This window comes from Patagioenas fasciata, chromosome 12 (assembly GCF_037038585.1).
Source record: "Patagioenas fasciata isolate bPatFas1 chromosome 12, bPatFas1.hap1, whole genome shotgun sequence".
Classification (NCBI taxonomy): Eukaryota; Metazoa; Chordata; class Aves; order Columbiformes; family Columbidae; genus Patagioenas; species Patagioenas fasciata.
In genome coordinates, this window is record NC_092531.1 from 9,301,930 (window position 1) to 9,324,096 (window position 22,167).

Consider the following 22,167-nt stretch of genomic DNA (forward strand, 5'->3'; position numbering starts at 1 on the left):
GAAGGCAAATAAGAGTGCTACTCTTTAAAAAGCTGTATCACAATTCAAAAGAGCAGCTGTCAGTCTAACCTTGTGACTGCTGAGCATCTGTAGGATTCCTGGGTTGTGCTTTCATGTCCTGTGCTGCCAGCTATGAGGATGGGGTGTCTCCCTGGCAGTGCCCCTAACAAACTGCCCATAAAGCTTGATACTCAGATAAAAATAGGCGTGAATGGTGATCAGATGCTGGTGCGGGGGCAGGGAGGAGGCAAGTGTGTGTGGTTTCCTTTTTCCCCCCAGCACTTGCTACAAGTGAACAGATTTTGCTTTTCACATCGTGTGGCGATTTGTCTGCATGTAACAAAGCAACATGTTTATTTTCCTTGCTTGTATGTAGAGTATGAGCCATCATTCAGAGAAGGACATCTCATCAGGCAGCCTCTTCATGCTGGTGGTTTTGGCATATTGATTGTGCCCTCTTTCTTCTCTGTCACTTGGCTTTGGGAACTCTGAGCGCACGCAGAGAGATGTTGCAAGCAGGACGTACACACCTTCGAGGTACAAAGCAATTATTTGTTGTCTTATGAACACAGTTGATAGCTGGGAATCACAAGTTCCCAGGCTAAGGTGAGCTGTCAGGGACCTGGCAGCGAGGGGTGGACAACTGTGGGCCTCCCTTATTCCTGGGACAGGGTCACACTCAGAGTTGCTGAGTTCCCATCCTTGATTCCCTGTTTTCTATTTTTTTTTTTTCCTTAGGGCTTTATGCCTTTGGAAGAAATGACCTTCCCTGTCTCAACTATCTTGCCTCTGCCTGTGGCTTTTCTCCTTTGTATTTTGCCTGGCTCTAGCCGGCATATTGTCTCACAGCTCTTTCTCACAACTTAGCTGTTTGCTCAGAGGCCTGAGTGAGGATTTTGCTGCTGTGCTGTGCAAAACAGAGCCTGAGATTACAGAGAACTGAGCCAAAAGGAGGAGGGTAACAGTGGAGACAGCACCACGAAGTCTGCATTTCCGTGGCTGTGTCCTGAGCAGGTCAGTCTGGGAAATTTGATGCATTGTTGTACTGGCACAGAGCTGAGAAATAAGAGCCCATAGCTTGGGTTAGGTATGACTGCACAGAAAACATTTTAGAGCATCATTAGCAAAGGCCAAAATCAATTTTCTCCATTGTGTAATATTGAGACAGCCTTATTTATCAGCGTCTTAAAAAACCCTGGTACTGCACAGTTTCTCTTTGCATTAGCAAGAATTATTTATAAGTATCTTTCAGGAAAGTGCACATTTAGCATTCCTAATGGAGCAGAGAACTAAGTTTTCATGACTAAGCACTGCAACTTAGGGACCAACCTGGGCTCACAGTGAAGGAAAGGCAATCAGAGGGTGTCACAAACCTCTTAGGAATTGATGAGTATGTAAGAAGAATCTGTGTCACATACTTCAAACTCTAATTTTATGCTATACAAACTGGTAAGTCTTGTGGGCTTCTTTTTTCTTGTGTGTGTGTGGCTTGTGGTTTCTGGCTTTTTTTTTTTTTTTAACTGCTAAGTACGTCAGCATGAAATTCTACGAATTGAAATGCTGTGCTTGACATGAGGGGGGTTGAGGTAACATCATCTGCCATAAAATCTGAATGGTGAACATGAAACGATACCAGATGTGAGACTGAGAAACTCGGACTGCCTGGACATGTTAAGTTAATGCCATGCTGGGACACAGGGCAGAGTAATTGCTTCATTCTTCAACTTGCCAGAGATACACAGCATGAGAATTTAGTCCTGCCATACTCCTGACCAGTGTGCAAGATGTGTACCAGTGAATGAATAGTTGTGATTTGCAGTAGATAACATCATGTGCTCAAATATTAACCTCATAGGAGGAAAAAACAAATTCACTATAGTAATACGTGACAGCAGACAAATGCTTTCCAAAGGAGAGAAGGTGGTGTGGCCAAACAGGAAAAGGGAGCCTTGTTGAAGTGAACAGACATATTCCAGAAAAAATCACATCCAAATCATAAGAAAAGAGAAGAGCAGAGGGTTTGCATTTAGAATTGACTTCCCCAAAAAAGAGTACTCGCATAAAACCTGCCAGTGTATCTAAAGTAAAAAATCTGGCAGAGGGTCATTGAGGAGATGGTGTATACAAGATGTCTGATGAAACCTTTACAAATGGGTCGGGCTGTAGAGTGGAGGAGGAGGTCAAGGAGAGTCTTTCTTTCTAGGGACTTGGTCAGAGGATCTGTCTCAAATGGTAGTGTCTGGAGGCACTGACTTTTGAAAGGTGTCTATAAACTAACTACGTGAAATTGTCAGGATCACACAATGCTCAGTGCTCAGCTGAAGACTGGGCAGCAGATAGCATGCAATTATCATGTTCCATTCTCTGTCATGCCTCATGGCTGTTCTGTGCCTGTGCTCTTTGGCCAAAAATGATTAGACAGCACATCTGGCACTTGTGGTCCTCCTTCTGTATTGAAAACATTTAAAAATATCTTACTTTTAAGATGTGTCATACCACTTAAAAATCTTACTCACTGGTTAGTCTAAACACTGCCTCTTTTTAAACGAACTGGTTCCATTCATAGTAGTTGCACATTTCTTACCAATTTCCAGTGAAGTACAGTTCCTGCCAACCTTCAGGATGAGAGGAATGTTCATAACTTGCACTTACATTATGAATTACATCACGTTGCTATGCACTTGAACCATTCAGGAAATATTCCCTTTCTTTCATAAACAGCTTTGATTTGCTTCCTGTGAAAAGAAACAGTTTTTAATCTTTCTTGGTCACAGAGCAAGGCATTTAAGTTTTTAATTCAAGTTAATTAAAAAGCATGGCAATTCATCTGGTATTTCCAGGGGAATTTGTGGCTGTGAAAATTGCAAATCAGATTACCAGATGTACAACACAGACACGATCAATAGAGGAAAAATACATTGCTAAGGAGAAACTGTTCTTCAGAAACACCAGAAGTATAAACATTAGGAACTGGGTTGTTGAGCACTCCCATGTTTGCAGGTTTCTAGGTCTTGTCCTATTATAAAGCTTGTCCAGAGCTTCACTCTTCAGCTGAGTCTGTTCCTAATCTTCAGCCAGGGTCAATCTCTGCCAGCATTGGCCTCGCTAGTTCTTTTCCCTTCGCAATATTTGTGACAGATGCAAAAGAAATATGTATTCCTCTCATCCTTCAATTTGCCAGGTTAATAAAATCAAGCTCTTCCATTCCTCTCCTGTAAAATAAGCTCACCCGTCCTCTGATCATGCTAGTGGATGCATTTTAATTCATCTTTCTTGACAAAGGGTGACCTACTCTGATAAAGTCTTTTGCTTTTAGAAATCTTGTGTTACGAGAGACCCAGGAGGGGCTATTAAATAGGAAAGCATAATCTAGTTCTGTGTGCTTTTTCTTATTTTATTATTTTAAATGCGAAAGGTAAATATTAACATCACAGAAGCACATCGCAGAGGCTCGACTCCTGTAAACCTGAAATGAACTAAACTAAAACGACAGTTGAGATGAGATCATGTGTGACCAATTACATTGGCTTAGTTCACCAGTTTATGAAGTCATAAAGTTAGTACGGTATGTAAGCAAAGTGTGTGCCTGACAAAGACAAGAATTGCTATTTGTTAGTTTTACATCAGATGTGTTTGAAAGGGGAGTTGTTTCCTTTCAGTAAAGGCCTATCTGTGACAGAGGGCTTGAGCAACCCGGGGATTGCTGGGGTCACCGAACATGGGACGTTTCCCGGAGGACAGGATGGAACCTGTTCAGCTGCTCCTGGGGACGACAGACATCTCAGCAGCCCCTTCGCTGTTTTCTGCCTCAACACTTCCTCCTGAAAACTTTATTGCAGTTGCAGAGCTATTGTTTACCCTCCTTATTTATTACTCACCTTTACCCACATGAGTACAAAGCTTGCCAAGGGTTTTGCAACAAGGTTAATTTCTGGACCAGACTTAGGACTAGCCTTAGGTCAATATGGCCTACTTTCAGATGGCTCTTTTTTGATCTCAATTTAAACAACAGGATTATGAGCTGGGGTTTGCTTTTCAGCTAATTATGGAGTTTCCCTTCAAACCAGTGCTGCCTGGTCTTCGGCACTGGCTGACAGTCAAGTTGGCTGAGCACCTTGGATACAACCTCTTTGGTCCTGTCCTCTTCAAGCAGGAAACCTTTAAACTTCAGTCCTGCTCAGAGCTGATTTTCATCACTCTATGCTAAAGAACATCTCAGAAAGGATCCATTTGTCCTTTTTTTAGGTTAGGTACCAAGAATCATACAACCAGAAATATTTTTTCAATTTTTCTTTATTTTTAATTCATCTGAGAACATAATAGCTTATGTGCCAAATGTATTTTTCAACGTAATTCTTTTGCATCCACTGAAGTTTTCTGGTTTCTGAGTAACCTGAATATTCATTTTCTTTCATAAGAAAAAAAATTATAATATGTCGGAAGTGTCTCTTTCTAAGTGCCATCTCTTGTCTTTATAGTACATAAATGGGTTGTATTTTGGAGTTTGACTTATTTTATACCCTAGTCTAACATTGTGTGGTCATGTATCATTAGTGCTGTTTAAATATTCAGAAAAAAAAAAAGTGATTTTCAAAATATTTTGTCAGTTAAAAACATATTTTTACACAACTTAATAACATTAACTATAAAAGACAAAAACTTGAAAAAAATCATTTTTCCAATCATAGCCTGAAAAGCTGATTTCTGATTGAGCTGACTGACGCCATTATTAATTATAATATGCTTTTATCCTTTCGTGACTACACCAATTCCCAGAAACACTGTAAGTGGTGCTTCTGCACACAGTTTAACTCCCCAGTAAACATACCCATCTGCTCAGTGTTTTCCTTCCTGCATAACTTTTACCTCAGTGGTAAAAGCAGCTGACTGAGGGCATTAGGCAAGAAATACATCTGTTCCTACAGACTGTCTTGTCATAATGAAATCGGAAATCAGGTGATGTCACTTCTATCAGACAAGTGCTGACTATAGTTCAAGGATTTGGATGACAGGAAGCTTCAGTGCCTGCTACCTTAAAGAACATTTGTGTTTGCTTCTGGATAGCTCTACCCTGGAGAGTGTTTCAATTTAAAATAGCCTTTCTCAAAACTGTATATTCTCAAAGTAGGTTAAATCTGATGTGGTTATGGGCCAAACCGTTGTCATGGAAATGGTTATGACTCCTCTGATTTCAAATATTGTTCTCAAGAGAACTAACTTCATTTTCAGATTTGAGGATGTTAATAGCAGAGGTATACATAGAGTGTTCATATGAAATCTAGGATAGTGGAAGGATCTTTCTAAACCCTGTTAGAAACTGGAGGTGGGTTCCCTTTCATGCTGTTGACAAGTTTCAGAAGTAGGACGCTATCAAAATTGAGCTCATCAAAGCTGCACATACTCACAGGCTCTGTATGCAAAAATCTCAAGATCCCCGTTTTCACCTTGGGAATTATCTGATAGCAAGTATTAATTTCACAGGCCCCATAGCCTGTAGAGAGAAGAATTTTCATCGCAGATCAGACAATTTCAAGACCACAATCATGGTTTGCATGTTACTCTTGTGCTATTACACTAAAATGCTGGATATGGGAGGACCTGATCTGCTAGTTCCTGTAACAGCAAGTATTTGTTGTGCCTATATCATCTCTCTTCTCATAAAGTGAAAAAGGACGAACGACAGAGAACATGTGTTACATGGGCAATAGTGCCCAACTACCCTGTGCTCAGCTGCCGTGATCCCCACTGGACAGCACAGTCTCACCAGGGAGGTCACCAGCTCACAAGCTGGTTGTACTGGGAGGCTGCTGCTTCCATGTTGACTCCAGCTTCTCCAGGAGGGACCACAAGATATTTTTCTTCAGTTCAGAGGACCAGGAGCTATCTTCCATGTTAGTCAGTCCTCGGTTTTTACAGTGAGGACTCGCTGTTCTATTCTTACTAATCACTGCCCATTTAATGGGGAATATGCTTTTGAAAGAGATGAGTGTCTAGTTTAAACCCAGTGTAGATCTTATCTGGTGCATTTTAGAGGAGAGAAATTTGTTTTAAAAAATTCAAATGACAAGGATTGTCTGTTTCTCAGAGTTGTAGAAGAAACATTTAACAGCAGGACAAAATACTTTGGTATCTAACCAGAACAGAATTTGGTATTATATAAAGGTGAATGAGATCAATTAGGGCAACATGGGCAGGCAAGCTGTAAGATGTGCTGGAGTTTACCATTTAGAGACTTCAGCTGGAGCAAACACATTTACTTCAGTATTTCAAATGATTTTTAAACTGAGATTAAAAGAGAGAAATGTTTGAACATGAGAGGTTTTTGATCTAGCAGTGGAACTGAAAGGGATCCTGTGCCCAGGCAGTTAACCCACTGATGTGTGTCTGTAGTTCAGGATTGCTACTTTGAATTGTTCAAATGCATAAACCAAGAGACTCATCATTCAGGTATTCTGATTTGCACAGGCTCCAGCAGCACAGCATGTGAATGCTTAATTCATGTGCATGCTTAATATTTAACAGAGTGCTTCTTTGTTATAGTAACAACAGGGAAAAAAAGTACATATGGCTCACTGCTGTCAAAAACAAAGACACAGAAGCACAGTAAGCAGAGGCTCTTACTTTTTCTTATCTGTCAAGTGCAACCTTTCACCTAAAAAACCAAATCACCTGTAAAAGGTAGCTATTATGCTATTACTTTTATTAGGAATTATTAAACAGCTTTTACTTCCTTTTGATAAGGGACAGCTTACAATATGTACAACTACTCAAAATACAATTTGTATCTGTAAGCATCAGCCTTTCCAAGTCACGTATGCTGACTATTCAGAGGGTTAATGTTTCATGAGAAAGGCAAGCTTGTGAAATGAGGCTAAATCTATAAATAGCTTTATTATTGAATGCTGGTGTTTAGGGTTGTGGGATATGCTGAAAATGAAGGGTTTGTGTTTCACAATTTTTTCTACAAATAGTTAACAAATTATGTGGTCTGGGCCAGGTTGCCTTTATTGCTTCCTAAGCGGGTTGCAAGAGGCTGTAGGGGCAATTCCCTCCTTACCGAAGAGAACAGGAATACAGCTAGAACTGCCAAAAAATCCACCTGAATTGGATGTTGCCAAAGAATTTGATTCTTTGGGGTTTATTTCTCTTTTTATGAAAAGCTTTTTATTCATATCGTGACGTTGGACAAGGAGAAGGATGCGGCACTAATCTGTAGGAGAGATGTAGCAAATCAGGCGCCCCTCTGCTGCTGACGATGAAGGAAGGGAGCAGAGCAGCAGAGATGGTTTCCTGGGTTTTCTCTGGCCAGAGTGATGTAGTGTGGTGCTGAAGGCACGTAACAAAGATGGAACGTGAAGGCTGACTCTGTCCCACACCTGGGGACTGACTCCAGTAGTTAATGGAAGGAAGGCAGCTGTGTGCATGGTCTTTCTGGAATCACTGAGGCAGAGCTCAGGATGCTGCTGTCATTTGGCATGCTCTTCCTTCCCAGTACAACCACTGGGATCAATGATGAACACCCAGGTTAGCACTGGTATATTTGATAAATAGATTCTGTACAGACAGGACATAAATCAATCAATTAAATAATACCTAACTAGGGAAATAAATTATGATGGAACAAAGTGAAGTTCCAAGTGGATATAAGGAGAACTTTGACAGTGAAAGTAGTCAAGCACCGGAACAGCTCCGAGGCACTGAGCAACCTCTGACCTGACTGAACCTGACAAGGCCTGAAGAAACCATATTGCACTTGGAAGTTGGTCCTGCACTGAGCAAGAAGTAAGACTAGATGTTTCTAGAGATACTTTCCAACCCATAATCTTTCTGTGATTCTAAGTTTCCTTTGAATCAGTAAACTGAAATGGCAAGGGGCATTTGAGAGGTTTATCTTGGAACGTGAAAGAAAATCTCTAGGTTTTTCTTGTGACACCAGTCTGATTGTTGCTATCAAAACATTGTGACAGTAACTTAATGTCTCTTGATTGCCACGCAGATTTTTAAAAATACTTTTAACATGAAATAAAACATATAATTATTTTCTTTTATCAATGGACAATTCTTGTTCTTCTGGAGTCTGCTTCTGGAAGGAGAGCATTTTCCAACTTCTGTCATTTGGAAGGAACACTGAGGTAAGCATCCAGGTAGTTTTACTGTGAGAGCCTAATTTTGTGTTGCAGTGACGGACAACTCTCTAACTCTGCTGCAGCTCTCCAGAAAATAAGAAGATAACGTGTTTTCCTGACAGCTCACAGCCTCAATTGCTTCCCTGCAGAAAGCGCTGCCTGCCGCAGGAACATGCTGCAAGTCCCACCTTAGCCTTGGTTCCAATAATTCATCACGTCTGGTAGTTCTAAGCCAGGGCTTGCCACTTGCCACGGATTTTATTAATGGTTTGTTGTTATGTGTCTGGGTTGTTTTTTTTTCCCTCGGACTTTATAAAACCGTATTGATATATCTATGCAAATGTAGAGTGAAACAATTAGAGCCTTGTGGTGGGACTGCTCTTTTTTAGGCGAAGTTACTATCAAGCACTTTGACCTAGCAGCCTGTTATGTTTAACTGAATACTGCACATAGATTTTTGTGTGATAAATACAATTTGTACCATGCCACAAAGTATGAAAAAGTCAGAATTTCAGAAGCTGGACATTCTTATACATTTATTTTATGATGAGATATGTACAAAAATAAATGTCAGAAGATGGACTTGGGCGCTTCAGTGAAAGGAACAGAGACTCAAAAGGCAATAATTTCAGACTATGATACAGTTTATGAAAAATTGAGACCCTTGAACTTTTTTTAGGTACAGTGAACATTCTGTATTTCCTGTTCCTTAGATTTTTTTTGTTAACTAAAGCAACACTGTGTGGTTCAGCACTGTCTGGAGGAATGGTGACTTCTGTGAGATGAAAGGAACTCTTGTGATTCTTTTTTTTTGAGTCCATAGCAAGTGGGACATTTGAAATTTTTGTTTATCATGTTATTTGAAGGCTGACCTCCACATCTGGGAATTCACTAACTCTGTTAGCGGGCAGGAACTGTGCAACGTCCTGCAGTGCTGAACTGTTTCCAAATCAAATTTGGCTGATAATGAATAAGTGATTGTTCTACCATTCAGCATCCCATTTCTTCTTCAATATCAGTCAGTACTTTTTCAGAAAAGCTACTCAGAAAATTTATCTCGAACAATTCTGCCGTGTGTGACTTAGTGGGTTTTGCTGGAGGACTGTTCCGATCTCCAAGTGAATGTGCAAATGACTGAAATTTCTAAGAAGTGAAATGGCTTGGCTTTGGATGAATAGATATTTACATGTGCTTTCACAATGAATAAGTTCAAGTTCTTATCAAGTGAATGAAATTACACTAATAATTTAAAAGCAAATGTGTTTTGTCCAGTCTAGACTATTATTGCTTCCTTCCTCACTCAAAGGCAACATATTCATTAAGACAAGTGCATTTTTATTTCAACCAATTTTCTTACATAGCTAGCGGCTTTTTCATCTTCAGAGCACATCACTGAAGAAAAAAGCTACGATTCTCAGAAATACCATCAAATAAAGCCCTCATGAAAAATTAAGTTAGATTCCTCTTATGATAGAACTTAGCTAGCTTTTGAAGATTTCCTGGCTCAGGATAAAAGATAGCAACGTAATTTATGTTTCAAATCTCAGCTGGTATGACATGCATGTGATCAATACTGATCAGACAGACTAAGCCTCTTGGCTTAGAAATATCATGCAGAAATGCAGATTCTAATTAATACATTTCTCAGATGCAGATAAGGTTCAGTAGATAAAGGAAATGATCCTTCAAACTCCTTTGAAAACCACCTGTCATAGATTGTCTATGGAGCTATCCCCATTTGTGGATATAACATTATTTCTTACCTTGTGGTATCTACACTATGCTGTCCTTTGTTGTACTCACATGAAAGCTATGAAAAGCTTTGGGTGTAGGCTTTTAACAAGGAACAGTCAGTGGGAATGTCATTTTTTTTACTAGATTTCTCTGAAAACTCGTTCACAGTAGCCAGTGAGGATCATTTTATGCAAGGTTTGTCTTTGAGGATAATGGGTAAGGGTGCATGTTTATTTACTTAGAAACAGATGTGGTATTTTTTTATAGGGAAAAAAAAATAATTGTGTCAGAATTTAGACAACATATCTGGTTTAAAATCATCCTGAGAAACAAAAATAGGGTTTCTCCAGATGATTGAAGTTATTTTTATGAATAAAGATCAACTTTGTCCTTTTGTAATATGACTGTGCCTTGGTGTTAGTAGCTGAAGTTAAGACTGACTTCATATACTGACGCGTCTCTGTTTGTATATCACTTAGTTCTTACATATTGGTGCCTGGCAAGTCTTTTATATTTTATTATTCCATCATAGAGAGAGGGACACACACTGAAACGACATCATGTTTTTTTGCAGATGTGAGTTCTTCATGTTTCCCCACTGAGAACTGCGAGACTCCAGCTGTCACAGGGGAAAGAAGAAAGAAGATTGCTGTGTGTTGTGTATGTTCTTAGTGCTTCACACATCTTAATATATCTTAGTCTATTAGCTTTGTTTCTGGCTAATGTAACTGAGATAAGCATTGCAAAAAATTCTAAGAATGATGGTAATAATTACTACTTGCAGTTTTCTAACTGCTAAGTAATAGCAGTTATTCAAGCTACTCTGCTATTCTAGTTCTTGCAATGTAATTTAGGTGGTTATTTTACTATCTGATGTAATTGTTGAGACACCTTTTGTTTTCCCTTGTTTTCTGCAAATGCATTCAGCATTAATGAAATCTTCTGGTAACTACTTAGAAAAAACTTTAAAACAGTGAAAAATGAAGTTACTATATAAAAAAACCAAAAAGTAAAAAAAACAAATATCAAACACTATTATTTCTACAGAATACTGAACTTTTCTTTAGAAAAGGCAATATGGCAAAATCATCGATACTGATCTCTTTCATCTGTTAAGTCCAAAAATATGATTCCACTCATATTTATCAAACCAGTCCTCTCTATTCAATGTTGATATTTAGAAAAAAATGGGCAGAATGGATGGGTTTTTCCCTGAGGTGAATGAACATTACATGAGTATTCAACGAATGGTAAGTAAATACCAAAATGTGTTTGTTCTGTATCTATTCTTCTAGGTACAGAATTTGTACGTCATGCAACTGTGTATGAGGTGTTTTTTGGGGAGTTGTTTTTTTCCCCCTCCTTGCCCCTTATTTTTGTCTTTTCACCTTTTTCATTGAGAATGCAAAAGGAATGGTACCTACCAACAGACAGAGCTGCATTCATGTCATGTTTAAGTAGCATCCTATTGGCAAGGGAGGCTCAGGAAGGCTAACAAAGGATTATTTTCTAACAGAGGTGCAAAAATACGTATCTTTATTTCCAAGTAATATCTCAGTACTTAAAGTAACCACACATATTGTTGATAAAATATGTATTAAAACTGCTGCCTTCACAGATTTTCCTTTGATTCCATTCCATTTTCCTTTCATTTTTAAAACAATCTGTGTAGGTTTTACTGGAACAGGATATATGACATAGATGTGGCTTGCTGGGGTTTTTTTCATGTGAAATCACGTTACTTCAGGAGTGTTGTTTGTTTGTTTTTATCCACTAGGACATTTATTTATGTTTGTTAGGAAGGCATGCCTGCAGAGACCAGTACAAATTTAGTTTACTCAAATATATGCTATAACAAGATGATTTTAAAAATTCATGGAATTCTTCAAGTTTTTTAGGTAAACACTTGAGAAATAATTTAACCACATACAAGCTTTTTTCTTATGTTTTTCAACACCTTTTTTAGTTGTGATTAATTTTTTCTGTGCAGATATTTTTATGACCATTATGAAAAGTGAAGTAACAAAAGGCTATATAATCCTGATTATATTGTATAATTTTTGTAGAGAACATTTAATGCCATTGATTTGCATGATAGTTGTTACATTCACATATATCAAGAGCAAGAGCTGCCACTGATTAGCCAGTACTTTTGCTCAAACTTTAGTTATTCAGCTGTGGTTTGTATATACATAAGCATAATAAGCTGAAGTCTTTTACAACTTCCCAAAAAAAAATCACAAATGAAAGTTTGTTACCTAATAGAATGGCAGCAGGAGCTCCATCCACAATTTCCTGTCGTTTTCTTGCATTGCTACTTCCTTATGACAGGAATGGCATTGAACAGCCAACACTGCACAAAAGAAGCAAACAAATAAAATATAAATTGCCATTGTCCATAGTTTACCTTATTAGGTAATTCCTGTCTGAAGATACCTAGACCATAAAATGAGATTTCAGTAATTTTTGACTATTTTGAACACTAAGATATGCAGAAATCAATTATGTGGTGAAGAACTTCTAAGGCATTATGAAAGCTAAGTTGTACTAACATACTACTTAAGGTTAAAAAATTGTGAAAGAATGAATTTGACTTGGCAACACAAGAAAAAATGGCACAAAAGCACTCGTTCAATAAAATTAATATTGCTCAGGTATTGCAGGAAACACTTTATTCTAGGAATCAGTGCAACTTCTTATGGAAAGAAATTTAAGTTTGAATCTGTGACAAACATTACTGTGAAGTCACTAGCTAGAATACATATAGGATACAGGTAGATATATAGAGACCTTGGCTGTAGGGATAGACACAACTGCACTGATCTTTAGAGGCTTATCAGGAGATGAGAAATAAGAGGGTTTGGGGTTGATTTTGGTTTTTAGCTCTGCTTTTCATAATACCTGGTCCCTTCTCATTCCATTATTCCCATTTACTGGGGCAAAACTGTGCTCTGTTGGCAATAAATAAAAACTTCTGTCTTGCAGGAAACAACCTGTCATTACTCCTTAGTGTGCTGAATTCTGCAGCCACGCAGAAGTTGTGTGGGTTGGTATCTGGCACTCACAATTCCCTTCTACCCCTTTCTCTGTAATTACTTATTAGAGAGGCTTTAGTCCTCGAATTTGCCCCTGGGTTGCCACAGCTACAGTTCTCATGAAGAACAAAACCAGCACTAACAACTCCACAGAAAACTCGTTTATCCACGTTCAGCCACAGACCAGTTTTGCAGAAGGGCTAGAATGCAGCACGCTTGGATGATTCTGAGTACACTGTGACTAGTGATAACGCATCTGACAGTGCTTGCGCAAGAACTGCCACACTATGTGGGAGAGAAAAGGCTTCCAGTGGGCACTGATGTATCGTAGTAATTGCTTGTGGTGCTTATGGAAGAATGGCATCCTACGGAAGAGCATTGTGAAACTCCCCAGCATTCCAGCATTCCTGTGCTTTTCCAGCAGCCAATAATGTGATTTCCCCAATGAAACCTGCATCCCGACCATCGTGTTTAACAACCACTGCAGGCCTGAACTTTGGTCTTTGTGGTACAAGGCTCTGACTTATCCATGCAACCTGCGATAATGTAAATGTCTGCAGGAAATGTAGGCTTATATGTATCGTAATGGGGTACAGGTGTGGCATTTGTACCTTACATTGTGAAAAAAGGTGCTAAATGATCTTCTTGTGCTGCTTGCATGCTCTGGAGTGGAGTCTGTGGTTTATCACATATTTAACAAACTGAAAATGCATTTGACACATTGTTATTTGGATGAGTGTGATCTTAGGTATGTGTCCTCTCTTTAATGAAAGTCAAAAGATACCCAAGCAGAGCTCTTTGGATTTAGCTCAACTACAGCAAGAGGGAGCTTGCAAGCCTGAAAAACAGGCCCCAGGAGAACCAGAAATGTAACAGTCACTGATGGACCTTTCCTTTATCAGTTTACTTAATGTTTTTCCTTAAAGTACTTGTGGTTCTGTAACACCATCTTGCTCTAAGCTCCACAATGTATTTGTGCACTGTTTAAAGCAATATTTGTCTTATCCCTGATCACATTCATGTGGTCTTGATGTATTTTTGCGATTAAATGCAGTTGCTAATATTAATTTCCTTTCTCTGTAACATATTTTTGAACTGTATGTGTCATTTTGAGCTTCAAAATGCTGTTCTTCCATGAATAACAGAGCTTCCATGAGTTCAGAACAACTTTACATAACCGGTTCGAGATTAGTCCCTTTGATATTTGAGATGTTGCCGTTGCTACCGGCAGGTTCACCACACAAAACAGCATGAGCTTCTGCTGCAGTGCTATTAACTCTGAAAAATCTGAGTTTTACCACCGACATTCTTGTGTCCCCTTTGTCTGTGCGTTCTCCTGTCACTTGAACGGCTGGATTAACAGAAATCAGTTTTCTTAAGAACCATTAGCACAAGCCAGGTTGTTTAATTCCAGCTGAACCGGTGCAAACACCCTGGAGGCTGCGTTCAGCATGTACATACATCTTAAATGAAGAGGCGAACAGGAAAGCGGGCACACCCGCATTGCAGCCCAGCCCTTGCACACTCGAGCTCTCGGGCTGCACCTCGGGTGCAAACGCAGCTTTCGGCGGGAAAGCCCGGGGGGGGCGCGTGGGGGGCAGCAGGCCGCGCGCCGCCCGCCCGTTCGCTCTGCAGCCCGCCCGCCGTGCCCGGGCTGTGCGGCGGCACCGGGTGCTGCTGAGGGACCGGGAGGTTGTGGCGGCTGCGCTCAGCGCGCGGCGGCCGCTCCCAGCGCGAGGAGCCCCGGGATCCCCGTCCCGCGTGGGGCGCCCCCTGCCACAGCGCCCGCCTCTCCCCGCACCGCCACACGCCCGTCTGCCGCCGCGGCTCTGAGGCGCCCCCGGCCTCTCCTCCACCTGGGTCCCCGGCCTCGGGAATCGCGCCCACGGGCCCGCCTGCGCCCGGGGACGCCCACGCAGCCGCTCCGAGACGTTCCCCTCCCGCCCCCCGCGCGAGCCCGCCGCCAGGAGGCGCGCGGCTCCGTTACGCACTGCCCCCGCCCCGTCACCTGACTGGCGGGGACGCGCCCGGCGCCGGTTGATCCCCGCGCCCCGGCGCTGCTGCCCCTCCCTGGCAGCGGGGGCTTCTCCGCCATGGTGCTGGAGTCGGTGGTGGCGGATCTGCTGAACCGCTTCCTGGGCGACTATGTGGAGAACCTGAACAAGTCTCAGCTCAAGCTGGGCATATGGGGGGGTAAGGAGCCCCTTCCCTTTCTCGCCCCATCTCCGCGGCGCTGCGGGTCTCACCGGGGCCGAACGCTTCCTCGCGGCGCGGAGCGGGTCTCGTTGGTTGCGGTTCCCCCGTGCGGGGTCTCCGGGCGGTGGGGCCGCTGTCTCCTCTGAGGGGTGGGCGGGCTGTGGGGCTGCGGCCCCTGTGAGGAGAGCGCGAGCCACGGAGCCGCGCGCAGACCGGCCCTCCCTTCCCCACCGAGAGGGGCGGTCAGTCCGTCAGTGGCTGCGGACCCGCCTCCCCCGTGACTGTGCCCGTGGCCTGTGACCCCCTCACGTTCCCTGCCACCATTCCCGCCCCCCTCCCCGGGAGGGGCGGGCGGTCGGTCGGTGTGCGGAGCTGCGGCTCCCCGCGGCGGCGGGCGGAGGCTCCAGCTGTTGCCGCCGTGCGGCGGGGGCTTGTTTGTGAGGTCCCCGCGCGGTGACGGGGCCGCGGGTTGTGGGGGCAGAAGGAGCAAAGTGAGGGTCTGTTCCACGCGAGATGCGGGCACCTGTGTATTCCCAGCTGTGGCAGCTGCTCCGCGGGGCTGATGCTCTTCTTGTTGAGAGAATACGGATGGAAGCACGAGTGTGTTGTCGGGTCTGCCTGTGGGGTTGTGGCCCATGCCCCAGGAGGAGGGGAAGCCTTGGTTGTGGAGCACTTGATGGGCTGTGTCTGTCACCTGCTAGTTTATTGGTGTAAATCATATGCATTAAACAAGTGATAGCCCAACAATGTGGAGTAGCTATTCTCAGTGAATATATTAATATATACCCTGTAGGCATGTAAAAAATAGTTGAAGTACTGTCTAAAGAAGGCTAGCTTTTTTTGAAGGCTGTCTCTTTATCCCACACATAAGGGATGAAACTCTTTTCTAAATGTTGCTTTTGCCATGGTAGTAATATTTTAATACGTTATAAATACCTATATTAAAAATATAATGTTGCTGTAGCAAATCTGTTATTGAAGTATGAAGAGGTATATGTGCTTTCCTGAGGTATAATGCTGTGTACCAGCATTCCCTTTGGAAATCCTATTATGTTGTCTGTGTCATGAAAAGTTAATGTGTTTGTGCAAATACACAAGTTTTTTTATGGCTCTATGATTCACAATTTTTTTTTGTTATGTAAAGTCATTAGAAACATGATAGAATTTTCGTAGTCTACCCTACCTTGATAGAAGTATAATCATGGTTCACAACAAAATGAATAATAAGAAAGATTTCCTGTTACTGTAGGTGTATTTAATAGAGTAGAAATAGGTAGATGTCCAAGTTAGTGATATTTCTGTAATCTCTTATACCTTTAAATCTTGTCTGAATAATCAGTGTTTAATGCCTTTTAAAAATTAGACATCTCTTGTGCTATTTTGTAACTGGAGTAAGGTTTTTAGATCTCATCCATCTGTACTGGGAAGGGTTGTAGTTGTGTTCTGTGTTCCAGCTTCCATAGTAGTTGAAGTAACTTGTTCTGTACTTCTCCTTTTCTTCTAAATAGGTGATGTGGCACTTGACAATTTACAGATAAAGGAGAATGCATTAGTAAGTATTCTAATACTTTTAAAATTGTTTTTATGGGTCTAAAGCCTCAGTCATAGGATAAAATATTACTATAGTCTCGCGTTACACAGTATGCCTTCTTTACTGGTTATTGGAAGTAAGTCCTTCATTAACTACTTTCAATTTTCCTCATGTTACTGGAACAGAAAGAAAATAAGCTATGGGTGAAAAGGTAAGTGTACTCCTTCAGAAGAGAAGAATAACTTTTGAGAAGTTATCAGTAAGGTTTTAAGTAAGTGTCCTAATGTTTTATGCGTACATGGATTCTGTTACTATTTTGGTCATCCAATACAAATTAGGATTTAGTTTCTGCTGTGGCTACTGCTGTATAATCATACTTTAGTTAAGTCATAGGGTTTTTATATCACTTTTATGTCCATGGAGTAGATGTTTTCATGTTTCTGAATGATGTGCTAGCTCTAATAGATTTGCGTAGACCTACTTTTTCTTTTTTCAGCTTTGGCTGAATAAATGTTTTTTTTTTCCAAGGCCTGAGACCTGCAAATTGATTGATCTAATTGAAATCTTCTGAAAGACAGTGGTTCATTTCTCAGTTGTTGGTGTGGGGATAAATGGGGACGAAGTTCATCCTCCTGCATTGGTTGATGGGATTGAAACTTGTGTTTAGGATTTTCTGTGCATATTTAAAACTGGCAGGGAAGACTTGTTTCAGATGTGTACTCTCTGAGTGTAGATATGGTTATTCAAATGCTGGACTGAAGGAAAACCAAGAAAAAGCTTACATTAAGTACTCATATTATTATCTAGAAATTCTAAATTCTTGTATATAGATAAATGTTACTTTTTAGTAACCTTTGGAGGGAATTACCAGAAATGTGTAAATGCTTTGTTTTAAGGCTTTCTAAAAGCCTAACCGTATTTATGGATTCCTGAGTTCATGGGAGTATTGCTAAATAATTCAATCACTGTTGTGTGAAGAACTGTTTCTGTTCTGGAACTTCAGTTCTGGAAAAATAGTTTTGACAGAAGTAAAGATGATTTTGCTGTATAAACCAGCTTATCTTTGAAATACATGAATATGTTTAATACTTCTTTTTTTTCTTTTTAATTTACAGAGTGAACTGGATGTACCTTTTAGAATAAGAGTTGGTCAGATAGGTAAGTTTTTGGTTTAGTGTAAGTACTGAAATGGGAATTTTAGTACAGGCTTTAAGGTCAGTCTTGTCTCTGAATTTTTTTTTTGTCAAGCTTTCTTAAGTGATCTAATTGTATTTGCTGTTAAAACTAGCAGAGGAATCTAATGTGACTGCCCTGGATGACCATACATACAAGCTTGTATGAAAAAACATGTCTGAGAGATTCTTCCCAGACACATGGATGATCAAGGAAGCTGTTTAGTGTAGGCAGAATGTGTGTGGCTCTTTAAAGGACAGATTTGGTATAGGAAGAGTTTGAGTAGAATCCCTGAAACTTGCAAACATGCCAAGGGTTTAAGAGCTGCAAGATAGATAGATATTTTAATTCCTTTCCCTAGTGGCCAAAATTGCTTCTTCACATGAAACATTTGTTGGAGAGGAATGTGTGTTGTATTTCTTCTTCTACTTCAACTAGGAAAATTGCATTCATCCCAGTGAATTGAATTCCAGTCATGATCTCAGGTTTAGAGCTGAAATCTTTTGACTCAAATTGCGTCTTCTTGCCTAGATCTATGGCTTATATTTTCTCTGCATTTATTTTGTGACTTCAAAGGCTTTGTAAAAATGTTTAGACCCGTACAATTTTTTTCTTCATATGTGTTTAGGCCATGAAGATACTAATGCTTTTTGATGCCTAAGGCATTGTTTAAACTAAGCACAGTGCAGTTTTTTTTGTTTTGACGTAACTGTATCTGTTTTGTTTTAGATAAACTTACTCTAAAGATTCCTTGGAAGAATCTCTATGGCGAGGCAGTTGTTGCAACCCTAGAAGGCTTGTATCTTCTAATAGTTCCTGGAGCAAGTACGTAAACTCTTCAACAACACTTCATTAAATAATGAAGAGAAGAATATCTAAGGATACCATGTAACTGAGTATATGATAACAAGTAGTTAATGTAAGTTGCCATTTTTACATTGTGTACCCTGAGGGAGACTTCTAGACAAATGCTGACAAGGTAGTGGAAGAAGGGTGGGAGAAAACGCCTGTTGCTTTTATGGAAATCCTTGCTTCTATCCATTCCAAGTTCAGTTCAACAGCAAAGTTTGTTCTGAAGCGAGCCTATGCTGAATCCACTATTCTGGCATGGTTTGGATCTTTTAGCATTTGCATGATATATTTCATCTGCTTCTAACTGACAACAACTGAAAGTATTAATTCCATTAGAGCTGCTTTTAGAGAGAGAAAAGAGGATTCTATGGTTTCAGAGAAATCCAGTCGGATTCTCTGATCATTTTGATTGGGAGAGACCCTCAAGATCATTGAGTCCAACCATAACCTAACTCTGGCACTAAAATCAGAATCTCTGGTATATTGAAAAAACTTGCAAGTTTCTAGAGAATCAAATATATGTGTAGTAGAATTTACAAACCTGCATTATATTGCACAGACCACACTTAAGGGTATGGATTTTCATGGAAAGGTTCTCCTGTGAAGAAGTACTTAAATGTTGGTATGATTGTTTTGCATTTTACTGTGTAAAAATATCAAGTTCAGAACCTGGATGCAACTTTTGGCAATTAAACCTAGAACAGCCTTTATCTCAAGGTGTTTAGCAATATAATATTGAATATGGTGTGCACTACTTGGTTATGCACTTATGTAACTTGAAATTTAGGATTAAAGCTGTTCCAACTTTGCTTACAGGCATTAAATATGATGCAGAGAAGGAAGAAAAATACTTGCAGGATAATAAACAAAAGGAACTGGTGAGAATTGAAGAAGCCTTGCGGAAAGCAGCAGAAAAAGGTACCGAGTTAATAATACAAATTTCCTTTGGAATTGGAGGATTTAGACTATGCTATGAAAGAAAAGTCCTGTTTTGTGATTGACTTAATAAATGTTGTTGTTTTCAAGTGTCTGCAGTTCTTTGAAAAGCCTTTTTCCTGTAATGCTTGAAAGAAACATTCTTTGTTTTGTTTACTATTCATTTATCCAGTCAGCTTCCATTGGAAATGGGAATTTGATTATCTGGTGTGTCTTTTTTTTCCTTTTTTTTCCCTTAATGCTCTGGGGGAACAGGACCAAAGGTAGAACCTGCATTGTGTGAGACTAATGTTATCTTGATTTTAGAGCTTCGCTAGTGGGTATTTAATAATGTGTTTTAGAGGTGCATGTGACAGGTTGAAGGAAACTTTAAGGAGAGAGGTATGTTTGTAAATTTTTACTTCAGCAATAATGCTTTCATTTCAGTTTCTGCTGTCCTTTTATGGTATATACTGCATTTTGACTAGTTTGAGAAATGAGAATCTCTTGAGCAGGAAATAATTCATGTTCCAAGGAAGCAATTGAACATGAACTTGGGAAACTTAAACTTTTGATCTAGGTCATTAAAATTTTATAAGCTTTCAGTTATAGTTTAAAACAGTTGATTTCAGTGCAGTTAGCCTGATTCATGTATGGTGTGTGGTGGTGGTTTTTTTGTTTTGTTTTGTTCTGTTTTTTTATTGTAACAAACTTATGGTGTAAATTAGGCTTGTTTGGACAGAAGCCAAGCTCAGAACCAATGACAGGTGACTATGTATGGTGGAGGAAAAACTTCTTTTTGAAGGTTTTGTCTGAAGTGAGAATTGTTTACTGGGCTGTATAATGGTTCTTAAGATGCATCTCTAGGATACCTGTAGTGCTGCAGGTCATTTGCCTTGGAAAAGTTACTGAAAATTAAATGATGCTTAGAACACATGGAAAAAGAAAGTTTGATTGTCATCTCTTTGCTTATTTAGTTTTCCCGTTACAGGATTCTCTGCTGCCTTGTTCCTGTTTTGCTTGTTTGAGATGTACATTTGCAGTTTCCTTCAAATAGCTATCTGGCAATGGATTTCCAGTGAAGAAATAAGCCTTGCTTCATTTCTTGTCTTTCATGTGCCAGAAGCTGTATAAGGGCTAAGACAGCTTCAGTGAATGAATTCTGCAGCCATGACTTCATACTGGGGCAAAGGGATGTTAACCTTGGTTGTGGACTTGGTTGTGTAGTACTGTAAAGCAGCAGTGTAGTGTTTCAGCCATTATTCTTTGCACCAGTAGCAATGGGAGGAAGGGGTAATATAACAGTAAATCAACCTAATGGGCACTGCTTTTGAAATTCTCATTCTGGACCTTAATATAATTAAGAGCACCTGTGACAGTCATCTTATTTTGTTTTCAAAGAAACCACATCCAGCATTTCTAAGGCTTTTAAACAAACAAACCCCCACATATAAAAATCATAACTCAGTATAACTTCATTTTACTCTATTAAAAACACAAAGGATGACTGGGGGGGGGGGGGGGGGGGTGGGCGGAAGATTTTTTTTTAATCCCGCCTGCATTCCTTCCCCCGTTTCTTATATAAATAACTAGAATTGGATTTGGTAATGTTTTGCAGTTTTAAACTTTCAGCCTTGTGAAGGAAAAGCAACAGGAACATTCAAATTGAATTTTTTTTTTTTTTTTTTTTTACCGTAGTTGTTGTCTCAGTCTCACTGCAGCATGATCCTTATGGGTCTCTTCCAACTTGAGATATTCTAAGATTCTATGATCATATCTCAGTAGTAGCTGTTTGTGTTTCTGGTGTTTTACTAGAATGCTCAAGAGGACTTGTGTAACTCTTGCATGAGCAAGATCACTTGCTTTTGCATGGTACAGAAGTCTCAGGGCCCAAGTTGCTTGACTGCACCATAAACCTCTAAGAAATTCAGCTCTTTCTGTAGGATTTTAAGAGCACACAATAAATGGTGAAAAACTAGGAAATATATTGAATAGAAAATTATCAGGGTCTATGAATTCTCAGCTGTATTTGCTTTTCTCATTAGTACTCACCTTAATGTGTTTAGAATCTTGATTCAGCACTTGCATTTATTGAAGAGGGTCTTAGCGTAAACAGTCCTGGGGATATTTTCTTTAGACATATTATTTAAATATTGAGCAAAATGGTTATCACCATGTGGTTAGCGTAGTGTGGTGGGGAAGTGATAGCAAGTCCTGCTGACACAAGCTGGGAGACATTATGTTCTGTTTTCTGAGCTATTAAAATCTATCAGTATCAAAACTTATATATGGGAACTAAAACTTGCAGCTCTTGTCTTTTGCCGGTTATATGTAAAATGAAAATTGCATAATTTACCTATGTAGATAATCTTGGAAAACAGATATTCTGAAGTGACCCTGGCTGTGAGATACTGTAATGGCAGTAGTAATGTGTCATATGAGTTTTATAAACTTAACATAAAATGAGCAGCTGATTTCTGTGTTATAAACAAAATGCATTTTTTTGGTTATTTGCTGCCATGTGGACCAAGGCACTCATTTACAAGATTCCTTGTATGGGTTGGAGAGTCTGATTTACAAGGACATCAAGCCTGGTGGGTATGCA

At 40.1% G+C, this 22,167-nt stretch overlaps 1 protein-coding gene and 1 long non-coding RNA gene across 9 annotated transcripts in view; one reads left to right on the forward strand and one right to left on the reverse strand.

Annotated features, from left to right (window-relative positions):
• Positions 1 to 8,635: 8,635 nt before the first annotated feature.
• On the reverse strand, positions 8,636 to 15,381 carry LOC136106830 (uncharacterized). Of its 2 annotated transcripts, XR_011741001.1 has the most exons (4): positions 15,142 to 15,381; positions 14,904 to 15,051; positions 12,119 to 12,213; positions 8,636 to 10,479 (listed from the first exon to the last, which is right to left on the reverse strand). It is a non-coding gene; the product is annotated as an uncharacterized lncRNA (long non-coding RNA). The 2 variants fall into 2 exon arrangements; XR_010652193.2 differs by lacking the exon at positions 14,904 to 15,051 and having other exon boundaries at positions 15,142 to 15,377.
• Positions 14,965 to 22,167, forward strand: part of VPS13C (vacuolar protein sorting 13 homolog C) — an 89,003-nt gene continuing 81,800 nt past the window's right edge. For 6 of the 7 annotated variants that reach the window (XM_071813809.1, XM_065847476.2, XM_065847475.2 and 3 more), the window contains exons 1-6: positions 14,965 to 15,088; positions 16,600 to 16,643; positions 17,738 to 17,780; positions 18,525 to 18,620; positions 19,464 to 19,565; positions 22,094 to 22,156. In XM_071813809.1, coding sequence (XP_071669910.1) covers positions 14,989 to 15,088; positions 16,600 to 16,643; positions 17,738 to 17,780; positions 18,525 to 18,620; positions 19,464 to 19,565; positions 22,094 to 22,156 — 448 coding nt within the window. In that variant the 5' untranslated portion in view covers positions 14,965 to 14,988. The remainder of the gene's footprint in view (positions 15,089 to 16,599; positions 16,644 to 17,737; positions 17,781 to 18,524; positions 18,621 to 19,463; positions 19,566 to 22,093; positions 22,157 to 22,167) is intronic. The other variant, XM_065847477.2, reaches the window with a different exon arrangement.